This window comes from Nannospalax galili, unplaced genomic scaffold (assembly GCF_000622305.1).
Source record: "Nannospalax galili isolate Female #2095 unplaced genomic scaffold, S.galili_v1.0 scaffold278, whole genome shotgun sequence".
NCBI classification, from domain to species: domain Eukaryota; kingdom Metazoa; phylum Chordata; class Mammalia; order Rodentia; family Spalacidae; genus Nannospalax; species Nannospalax galili.
Genome location: NW_008347536.1, coordinates 13,158,773 through 13,170,663, shown reverse-complemented (window position 1 = coordinate 13,170,663; position 11,891 = coordinate 13,158,773). Strand labels below are relative to the sequence as shown.

General features: G+C 47.2%; 1 protein-coding gene across 1 annotated transcript in view; it reads right to left on the bottom strand.

Annotated features, from left to right (window-relative positions):
• LOC103743062 (olfactory guanylyl cyclase GC-D-like) overlaps nucleotides 1–10,974 on the bottom strand; it is a 35,989-nt gene extending 25,015 nt beyond the window's left edge. Inside the window, exons 1-3 of the mRNA XM_008844266.3 lie at nucleotides 10,968–10,974; nucleotides 7,347–8,105; nucleotides 217–488 (exon numbers count right to left, since the gene is read on the bottom strand). Coding sequence (XP_008842488.2) covers nucleotides 217–488; nucleotides 7,347–8,105; nucleotides 10,968–10,974 — 1,038 coding nt within the window. The remainder of the gene's footprint in view (nucleotides 1–216; nucleotides 489–7,346; nucleotides 8,106–10,967) is intronic.
• Nucleotides 10,975–11,891: the final 917 nt, after the last annotated feature.

Below are 11,891 nucleotides of genomic sequence, written 5' to 3'. Positions count from 1 at the left end.
GAGAGAGAGAGAGAGAGAGAGAGAGAGAGAGAGAGAGAGAGAGATTCATGCCTGAGGGCTAGGCAGGTAGATACATGTCACATGGTCACAGTGGTGTGGAGCTGACCAGCCAGGTGGGTCACCAACTCATGCCAGGAATGCCTGCAGTGAATGAGGTGTGCACACACACCTGCAGCATCCCACTCTCCAGGGCTTGTGAGATTCTGATGCACCTACCTGCCCTAGCTGCAGGTGGGCAGCAGCGAAGGTATAGTCTTCAGGGCTGGACTCCAGGCTGATAGTGAGTACTGCATCATAGGCCTCCTGCAGGGGGCCACGGTCATCGAGAGCCAGGTAGGAATAGTTGCGGTACGGCAGGGCGAAGAGCAATGTGTCATAGGGCAAGAAGACCAGCCTCCCATCTGCCAGGCCCTCCTCCTGAGCACGGTGCAGCAGGGTGGTCTGCTCCAGGCCCCCCAGCAGCGCCGAGTGCATGCACAGCACCACAACTGAGGGTTGACACAGCCAGGGTCACCTTCACACTGTAGCCCACTTGCACAAAGCCTGCATCCTGTGGCTCCCAGACCTCTCAGAATCTGTGGTCATACTTCTAGTGCCAGCCCCAAAGGATCCTGGGTAAAGGTAAAATTTGCCCTAAATCTGTCCCCTACATCAATTATGCCTGATGCCACCAAATCTGGGTGGAAAAAAAAAAAAAAAAAAAAAAACCCTTGCACCAAGGATACACTTGTATTTAAGAGGCCCTCCTGCCCTTCCTGTCCCAGAATGTCAGCTGTACCAGCTTCTCACCTACTTCTACCCTGGGGCCTGACAATTGCTGGTATTTATCCACAGCTCTCTCTGGCTGTTCTCAAAAGCTCCCACATTTAATCATTCACTATTGCAATAGCAGCGGGTGGTGGCATGCATACAGGTGGCATATACCCGTAACCCCAGCACTCAGGATGCTGAGGCAGGAAGATTGTGAGTTTGAGGCCAACTTGAGCTACAGAGTAAAACCTTATCTCAAAAAAAAAAAATTAACAGTAGCATGGAGATACGTGTTTGTTATTATTCCTATTTTCAAACTAGGAAACTGGGGCACAGAAAGGTTAGAAAGTAACCCCAGAGCACATAAGCACCACAGTGGTAGAGCCAGAACTTGAACCCAGGGTTCATGACTAGCTTGTAATACTTATAAAATAATTTTTCAAAGTTTTTTTGAGATATAGCCTAATCATATAGCCCACACTGGCCTGGAGCTTGCTAGGTAGCCCAGGCTGACCTTGAACCAGTGATCCTCCTGCTTCACTCTAACCAAGCGCTAGGAGTATAGGTATGTGCCATCACACCTCACTTAAATTTTTTTAAAAATTAAGATGATAAAAATATACCTTTAAATGTGTACAATTTGGTGGTTTGGATATATTAACAAGGTTGTATAGTCATCACAATTACTTAATTTGAGGAGTGTTCATCACCCCAACTTGGAGTCACCCCTGCCCTCTCTCCTAGTCTACTGTCCATCTCTAGTGTCAGTCCTTCATTCCTTTTATGACTACAATATTCCACCACCTGATTGACTGCACTTTGCTTCTTCATTCATCATCAGCCTATAACCTTAGCTGTGGCCCTGGGTGGCATCCTAAAGGTCTAAGCAGATGCAGACATAACCATCCTTATCTTAGTAACAGAAACAGCTTGTTATGGTTTGGATATGAAGTGTCCCCCCAAAGGATCCTGTGTTGAAGTCTTGGCCCCCAGGTGATGGATCCAATCACTGGGAGAAGATTGGATCATGAGGTCTCTGCCTTCATCAATAAACTTTGATGGATTTGTAATTTGGAAATGATGGGAGGTGGAGTCTAGCTGGAGGAAGTAAGTCATTGGAGGCCTGCCTTTGATGGATATTTTACATTTCTGAACCCCCCTCTTTCCCTCTGTCTCTTTCTCCCGCCCCATCCCCTTCTCCCTCTCTCTCTCCCCACCTCTCTCTGATTCCTGGCTGCCCTGAGGTGAGCATCCTCTGCCACTGAGATACTCTGTTTCTCCTCGAGCCCAAAGCAATGGATCTCACTGACCTTGAACTAAAACCGTGAGTCAAAATAAACCTTTCTTCCTTTCAAGTTGATTTTTTTCAACCATTTTGTCACATTAAGGAAACATCTAACACATGGTCCCTGGAAAAAAAAAAAAAAAAAAAAAAAAAAAAAAAAAAGTGGCCAATTGCCTCCCAGGCACAGGACGTAGGGGACTTCTATTCAGAATGAGGGTCCACACGGACCTCCTTTGCACCATCTGGAGTCCCTGACCAGGACTACAGCCATGGCAGAAAAGGCCATCATTGACTAAGATGAGGCCAGGTTCCTACTGCCATCCCTTTTTCTAGAAAACCCAGGAAAATGGGGCCAGTATGGAAGGCTAGGGGTCTCCTAGCTGGCCCGAGGCCCCTCATCACATAGAGATTGGAACCTGGAGCCCTTGCCTTGGGTAAGATTCTGAGTAGCCACACTGTCTGGGCTAGTTGCCAAGAGCCACCCCTTCTGAAGCCTAAACAGCAGGAAGAGCTGTTGAAGAGAGACCAACTCAGAAGCCAGAGAGCCAGCGCCATGTCCCATCTGCTCTGTCTTTGTTCTATTTGGGCATCTCCCCCAAATACCCCTTTCTCCTAGGGGGTGTTGGAAGCACTATTCTGCATTTGGCTACAAGGTGGAGGTGAACAACAAGGACAGGACACCTTTCTTGACCTGCCAAGGTAAATGAGGAGTTTGATCAGCTTCACGCCACTGATGAAAGAACTGTAGCACAGGCAGCTTTAGTGACTTGCCTGAGGCCACACAGCTGGTTAAGACTAGCATTGGAATTTCCAATGTCGCTCACCATTCTGCCTCTTGCTTTTGAATATCAGCATCATGGCTGGAACTCGGTTCTTGGCAACGGGCTGAAGAGGAGTCTGACAATTCCCTCACCTGCTGCCATCTTGCTCCTTATCTTCCTAGGTAGTGAGACATAGTACTTGTGTTCTTTAGCACTTACTGGTCCTCTGCCTGGAATGTTCCTCTCTCCCGTCTCCATTCCATGGTTGGCTTCTCACTGTTGAGCTCCACCCTAATGTCACCTCCTCTGAGAAGCCCTCCCCACCCCCAGGCAGGTCTGCTCCTCTGCATCTGTCCTTTCACCAGTCTCAGACTTCTCACAGCTGGGCCTAGTCTGTTCCCATCATGTTTGCAGAGCCCAGCTGGGTTGGGGACTATTTCACTTTGACGTACCCACAAAACCGAGAACACAGAAGTTGAGTCCAGTAGCCCAAGCAGGCAGGAATGGGATTTCTGGTTCCACTCATAAACATTCACCATGCCAGGTAGAAGCTGTACTCTTTAGCTAGGATCCAAGAACCTGGACTTGAGATTAGTGAGAGTGAAGACCTAGCTTGGTTGTTGAATGATTTGTATCAGCTGCCAGAATCAGCTTCATGGAAGGCGCACAGGGACAAGGGTCAGGACCCTGAGCACATGGACTGAGGGTCTAACTACTGAAGAGGAGAAAGAAATGACTCCACAGTCCTACAGTCTAGTCCCACCTGAATATTACAAATACGTCCATAGAATTAAGATGGGTGATTTTTGTCCAAGCAACACCTAACCTCAGATACACAAGTCCTAACACAAGAACATAAAAAGCCAAAGCAACACAACTCCTCCAAAAATCGCTAATTCCACAGTAATGAAAATGAATTAAATTCCAGATGAAGAATTCAGAAGAGTGATTATAAAGATGCTCAGCAAGGGGCTGGAGAGATGGCTCAGAGGTTAAGAGCACTGGCTGCTCTTGCAGAAGACCCAGGTTTCGAATCCCAGTACCAACAATGGCAGCTAACAACCATTAGTAACTCCAGTTCAGGGGATCCGATGCCTTCTTCTGTTCTCCACAGGCACTGCACCACACAGGTGCACTTATATACATGTAGACATAACACTTATACACATAAAATAAAAATAAGTAATAAAAAGATGCTCAACAAAATAAAAAAGCCTAAAAATAATTTTTAAAAAACTCTTGGATGAATTCAAAAAGAACACAAACAGCTAACTTAAATAAGAAGTCAACATAGGATACACAAGGAGAATTCAGTAAAGAGATTAAAATAGTGGAAAAAGGAACCAGGGAGATGATTCAATGGGTAAAGAAAGATGCTTGCCACACAACCATGCAAGCTTAACAGCTTGAATTCATACAGAGGTGGGAGAAGAGAACTAATTCCACAAAGTTGCCGTCTGACTGACTTCCACATGTTTTCTGTGCTATGTGTGCCCAGACACACACACACACACACACACACACACACACACACACACACACACAGGTAATGATGATGGTGATGATGGTAGTGGTGGTGATGAAAAATACTGGAAAAAGTACAACTGAAACATTGGAAATGCAAAGTTCAGTAAGTCAAACTCAGTGGAAAGCCTCACCAACAGATCAAGTGAAAGATAGAATACCGGGTCTAGAAGACTAAGTAAATGGATTAGAGCATCCAGACAGTAACACAGATAATAAGAAAGAAAAACAGAGCATGTAATAGCAAAGGGATACTATTAAAAGACTAAATATATGAGACATGGCCACAGAAGGAGAATTTAAGCTAAAGGCATAAAAAAATACTTTCAATAAAACCATAGCAGAAAACTTCCCAAATCTAGTGAAATAGATGGCCGTTCAGATACAAGAGGCACTTAGAATGACAAACAAGACATCCACATATCATATTATAGTTAAAAATAATGAATATGTGGGATAAATAATGTATATAGAAAGTTGCAAGAGAGAAACGCCAAGTCACTTATAAAGATAGGTCCATCAGAATAACAGCAGATTCATCAAGAGAAACCCTAAAAGCTAAAAGGACATGGAACAATGTATTTCAGCCTCTGAAAGATAATTAACTGCCAATTCAGATTACTACACCCAGCACAAGCTATCCTTCATAATTGAAGGTGAAAGTAAAACTTACCATGATAAAGACTAAATAAGGGCATTCATGACTATTACACCAGCACTACAAAAGATACTCAAAGGAATACTATACACAAAAGAGAAAGATAAGCACATGTGTGAGGATACTAGAAAGAATAAAGAACATTAGAAAAATAAATGAGCAAATTAGAATTAGGAAAGTATCAAACATTACAAAAACAACATGACAGGAATGAATGCATACCTTTCAATAACAATGCTGAATGTTAAGTCTCAATCAATCAAAAAAACATAGATTAGCAGATTAGATTAAAAAACAGGACCCATCTATTTGTTGTCAGCAAAAAAACACACCTTGCTGGCAAAGACAGCCTTCTGGTAAAAAGATAGAAAAGGGTATTTCCAGTTAGTGAAACTAGAAAGCATGCAAGTGTATGTCGCCTGAAAATTACTTATTCCTCTCAAAAGTGTAAGCCAGCCAGGGGGCAAGATGAGGAGCACCCTGGGAAGAGGAGTGGATCTGCTGGGGAGATGGAGAGTTAGCTGCGGAGAGGTAGCTGTGGAGAGTTAGCCCGGCAGAGAGTTTGGAAGGGAGAAAGGGTGCGTGGGGCTGCAGGGGCGAGCTGCAGCGTCCACTGGGGTTATGGACATGCGATGGGACACATAAGACCATGGGCACAGGCATGAAGGTGACCAGGAACACTGGGCCGCCTCGTGGTGTGGCTCGGGACTTGGGGGCTATGAAAAGCTGTTTCGTGTAAGTCACACCCCCACCCCCAAATGTCATATAAAAACGGTACAAAAATGTCTTATGTTAGTCTGTGAGCCCTGCACGTGGAGCCTCCAAAGAGGGGAAAGGGGGAAAAAATTTGGTGAAACACTGTAGCAATTCTAATATCTGACAAAATAGATGTCAAAGTTTAAAAAGTCAGGCGATAAGGTCACTATGCTTAATTTTAAAAACATTCTATCAGGAGGATACTTCAATTCTGAACATATATGCTATACACCAAACTGGCACACCCAATTTATAAAACAAACAGTAACGAATGTGAAGGCTCAGATTAATCTTAACATAGTGACAGTGGGTGACTTCAATACCCCACTCTCATCAATAGGTAGACTAGTCAGACAAAAAAATCAACAAGGAAACAGATCAAATGGACCAAAAAGACATGGAATATTCCACTCAAACACTGCAGAAAGCACATCTTTCTCAGAAACCCACCGAATGAGCTCTAAAATAGGCCATGTTTTAGCACACATAGCAAGTCTTGACAAATAAGAGAATAAAGTAATCTGTTCTACTCTATTTGATCATAATGGACTAAAACTAGAAAATCAACAGCAAGAGAACCTACAGAAAATACACAAACTCATGGAGACTGAACAACACACTGTTGAATAACAAGTGGATCATCAAAGAAATCAGGAGGAAAATTTTAATTCCTAGAATGAAATGAAAACAGAAACACACCACACCAGAGCCTATGGGAAACAGCGAAAGGTTCTAAGAAGCACATCTATATACAGACATCATTTACATATCTATTCTATTCTGTTTTACTTCACTCCCAATTCTATTTTTCTCCTGTTCTATTCCCTCTTCCTTCTTATTTTTTATAATGCTAATCATGATTCACTAAGCTGACTTTCTGGCCTGCATGAGCTACCCACGGTTTGAAAACACTCTAGCACAGATGAGCCTAAGAGCCCTCTGCTCTCGCTTACCAACCCACCACCTGTCTCTCACCACCTGTCTGACTGCTCCTTAAGGACCAGCCAATGTTATGTCCTCCAAGGACCCTTCTCAGATTTCTGGGGTACAGCCCTAGGCTCCTCTGACTCCACATGCCTCTGCTCCTTGGGTCACCATGATCCCTTTGTCTCATCCTCTTTCCACACATCTGTCTCCTCATCACACAATTGGCCTTTGGAGATTAGCAACCATATCTGTCCCATTCACTACTGTGATCCAGCACCCAGCATTACAGAGACGCAGTAAATGTAGGAAATGACCCACTAATCAATAACCCATGGAGATTATGACTAACCATAAATCCAAGACTGGCTCTGACTCTTCCCTATCTCACATAATTGTACTTACCATACTCATGAATCTTTCATTTCACAGGCAACTACCAGCTCTGCCATCAACATTTGAATCAGAGCTGAGAATCCTGCTGCCCTGCCTGGCTGCTATGTGGTGGGGGCAAGTTCCTTGCCTTCTCTGGGCTTTCAAAGACAGACTTCAGCAGGGGTAGCTCCCGGGGCTGTTGTTGGGGCACCTGGCAAGTGCTCACCTCCGTTAGATGCAGACAGTGCCCCCACATCAGTGGTGATGTAAAGTTTAGGTTGTCCACAGCAGGGAGAGACCCAGATATACTTACTTTTCAGGCTGTCCACACTTTGGAGCTGCTTGAACACCTCTGTGGCCCCTTGCTCTCCAGGTCCAAGAGAGGTCACAAGCCCCACGGGCAGCCCATGGGCCCTGAAAGCTGTGGCCAGCTGCCGGGCTGTGGCCACCCAGATGTCCTGGTGGGAAGACACGATAGCCAAGTGTGCCCAGCCAAAGTGCCTCATGACAGACAACAGCACATGCACAGCAGAAGGCAAGGTGGGTGTCAGCTTACCGCCTCCCTCTGGAACCCCACAGGCCCAGGAGAAGAGGGACTTGCCCCAGCCTTGGGCCAGCAAAGCTGCTGCTGTGCAGTACCCAGGATTGACAGGGCCCACAAAAGCAGCCACAGTGTTCCTGTGGGCCAGAAATGTGGCCAGGGCATGAGGGGTGTCACAACCTGTGGGGAGGACCTCGAAAGCCAGCTGTGAGCCCAGCAACAGAGATGCATCTTGGTTGACTTGGTCCACAGCCAGCTGGGCAGCCATGCTAGGGAGGGCCTGGGCAAAGATGGGGTCACAATCCCAGGGACCCAGTACCCCAAAGGTGAAGTTCTCTGCTGCCCACACCAAAAGGGAAAGGGAATCAGCCAATAGGAGGGCACCCCAAAACACCACAGAGAGGACTGTCAGGGCAGAGGCTGTCCTTGGATGGCTGACAGTGAGCCCCCATGAGCCGTGGCAGGTCAGGCAGGTCTTCATGTGTGGTGCTGTCCAATCTGAGTCTTCAAGGTGTGGGCTCCCAAGCAGTCCTGGAGAAGGGTTCCAGATAAGGCTTGATTTCTAGCTTTTCTGCCATTTCTCACATTGATAACATGAGATACTTGGATCCACAATCTTCAAGGACTTTGCCCCCCAGCTTTAAGGGCCCCCTCCCTCCCCAGGACTGGCTCAGAGGCTATGATACACAAGTGAAGCTAGAATTGGAGCTAGAATTGGTGGCCTACAGAGACAGAGCATCCAGAACCCCGCCCTGCCTCCATTCATGGGTTCTGGATCAATCTTTGAGACTTTCTGAGTCTTCTTTTCCAACCCTAGAAATGTGGGAAATGAAGCCACTCAGTGGACTTACTGTGGTGACAGGATGGCATTATGGACAGCATTTTCATAGTCTCAGCACTCAGAGACTCAATAAGCCCCACCTTGTTCACCCTCTGATTACTGCTTTTTCTGTCACTTGTCCCTAAGGAGGACCAAGCTCTTATGGTCTTTTGGTCTTTCTCCTGCTCTTTCCTCTAAGCCCAGCACCACCCACAGCCCCTCACTGCTGACTCCAAGGCATGGGAAGTGTAAGCACATGCCCGGTGCTTTAGTTCACTCCTCAATGCGCCCAAGGGAACTGGGGCTAAAGTGTTCACATTGAGTGTGTGCCTCCCATCTCTGATGTCCCTCAGACTTGTCTGGACCAAAAGGCCTCTCTGTCCCCACAGCACAGAGATAGGAACTAAGGGAACCCGACATGGGGTTAGAAAGATGGGCCATGACTCAAGTCCATTCAGCTTGTCCCCTACCTCACACATGACTTTCTTGACCAGAGTGCTTGGACCAAGACACTGCCCACTTAATCCTACTGGCAGAGGCCCTTGCTGCCTCTCTAAGTTCCTGTTAGCCTCTCTCTGCCTGCAACATGTTATGACCCCTTCTCCACCCACAGGGCTTGGTTAACTTTCTCCTCACACTATTTATGCAGCCTTTCCTCTAATCCTCAAGGGACCCTAGGAAGGAATAAGTTCCAATCTGGCCCTCAGGACACTGCCTAGTGAGCAGGTAGACAGGTCTCAGCCAAGAGAAAAGCTAACCATGAGTTTGGGCCATTGATAGGAGGATGTGAGTGGGGAGGTGCTGTGGCTGAGGAGGGGAGTGAGGGCTTCCTGGAGGAGGCAGAGCTCACCCCAACCCTGCACTTGGAGGTGTAGCTCAGGATGGTGGGTGGATGTCTCTGAATGCCACAGGGATGATCTGGGCAGGACAGCTCCTTAGAAATCATGTTTGATGCTGAGGGAGAGAAGAGATTTGGAACCATATAGAAGGATAAGCTCTGACTTTCTCACTCACTAGCTCTTAACTTTGGGCTAGATGTTGAGGTTCTTTGAGCCTCATTCTTTCCCACCTGCAAAATGGACATGCAAATAGAGAGTGGAAACGAGGCTGTACAGTGTCTATAGTGGGGATGGGTCATTGTCGTCATTGTCCTCCTCCTCTTCTTCCGCCTCCTCCCCCTTTTCTTTCTCCTCCTTGTCACCATCTTCAGATCTTTGAGGGGAGGCAGGAGGTGCAAAGAGAGCTGGGCAGGAAGTAGGAGGCTGAGTCTCAGCTACACACTAGGCCTCAGCTTCTCCCTCTGTGGAGTCTCCCATGTACAGAGCCATCCCTTTACCTTGATGCCCATTGTCTTCCCTACTTTGCTTCCCCAGCTCAGGGCTGGGGGCTAAGTTATTTTCTATGGACTTCTGTGGACCCAGCTTCTCTTCTGTAATGCTCAGAGTTATCCACCCACCCTCAAGGCAAATCCCTCAGGGCTGGAGGATGGGCTCTAGCCTCACAGTGTCCCTGCCAGTGAGCTAAAGCTGGGAACTGAAGTACTGCCGCTAGTCAGAGTGGCAGGCACCTCCCTCACAACCTGTTTCCCAAAGTACCTTGACTACAGCTTTGCCTCTCAGAGACTCTCAAAAGATACCTTTTGCCCTCATTTTCAGAGAAGGAAACTGACTCTGGGTGGGTTGTGACTTGTCCAAGGCCTCACAAAAAATAGAATCAGAATTAGAGCTTGGCTTCCAATTTCCCAGCTAAAGACAAAAATCTCTCTTTGCAAAAGATGTGGAACATCAGAGCCTTGTTAATGTAAATGCTTACACCAATGCCTCCGTGTCCAGATGGGGGCATCGAGGCACAGAAAAGAGGGTGCACTTCCTTTGGTCCTGCACCCCAGCAGTAGGCTCTCCTGATCTCAGGTCCTGCTGGCCAGACTCGGTGCCTCAAGAATTCTGCAGCGGTGGCCTGCAGGGGCTCTCAGAGAGCTAAAGATCCTAGGAGACCAGCTTCAAGACAAGCAGGGGCCTGTTTTCACCCCAGCTCTGGTCCTGATTTATGGCACAGGATCCACACTCTTTCCTGTGCCTCAATTTTCACAACTGTACAAGGAGAGCCCAGTTTGCATTTTTAAGTCTTCAAAGATCCCTCAGCTCTGATATTCCATATGTCAATAAAACATCCAGGAACAGGTGCTCTCTGTCTCTGAGGTTAGACATATTTGCCTATGAATCTTTTCCCAAGGGTGCAAGTGCCCGTGACCTCCTGCACTAACCTAAGGTTAATGAACCACCAGGAAGAGGGGAATTTGCATTTTCAGTTGGAGCTTGCCTGAGGATTAGCCACAAGTTGATCAGTTTATGAGGCCAAACACACAGAATAAGGGAGTTAGTTCCCAGCAGAGTCCCAGAGCCTAGAGATGAAGAAACTTTCAATGGTATGATGAGACCAAACCAGAGAGTGATAGGAACCCACAGGTTGAGGATGGAGAGTGCCTGTTAGTCAGAGTCCCCACAGCCAAGGGTCATCCTCCATCCCCAGCCTGATCTTTTTTTCCCTTCCAGGCATGTTCCCTGCAGACTCACCTGCCATGCTGAACTCTTGGAGCTGATTCTGCCTCTTTGCCAGTCCTGAGGTTCTCGCACCAGGGTCCTTGGAGGTCAAGCTCTCTGAATACGCTCTGGCCTGGGGCCTTTCATTTCCAGTGCAGCTACATAGCCACTGCCCCTGCTGCCTGCCAGCTTCCTGAGACTGCTGCCTGGGGAGTGCCTCGGATTTGGCTCATTCCCTCCCTGTCCCCCTCAGGAACCTGGGGAAGCCACTTGGAAAATTAGATCTGTTCAGACCCCAGGGCTCTTGGGAGCCACCTCAGAAGGAGGGGAGAGTGAAGGAGAGGAAGGCAAGAAGGCAAGAGACTGTTTTCAGCACTGAGGACAGCTCCAGCTGCTTTGGGACTCCCAGGAGGCAGGAAGACTGGACAAGCCTCACAGAAGTCAGCAATAATGAGCATCCATCAAGTGCCACATCCTGGCCTGGCACAATTCATTCAACCCACAGAGACATAGGCCATTATTATTTGTACTTTTGAGATAAAGAAAGCATGGCCCAGAGAGGGTAGATAATTTGACTGAGAGCACAGAGCCAATAAATGGCATAGCTGATTGACTCCAGGTTTAAGCTTTGCTTAGCACACTGTAATAGTCATAAACAGGAAAGGCTTTCTTACCCTCCTTTTTGTGTGGCCGAGACCTCAGTCCAGTGGACTTACCATCCTCCCTCCTCTACCTGCTACCTCCTACCCAGGGACAACCAGCCTTTCTTGAGGGCCCTGTCTCTGCTAAAGGCTGGAATCCCCTGTACACAAGTAGTGATGTTCTTGTTTTCTTCTGTCAGTTTATTCATTCAATGAAACTTACTAAATTCTTACTTGCTAGTTCTGCCATGGGGTAAGCCTCAGCTGCACCCCTAATTCCTGCCATCTCCCCCCAAACCCTTCCACCTCCTAGGCA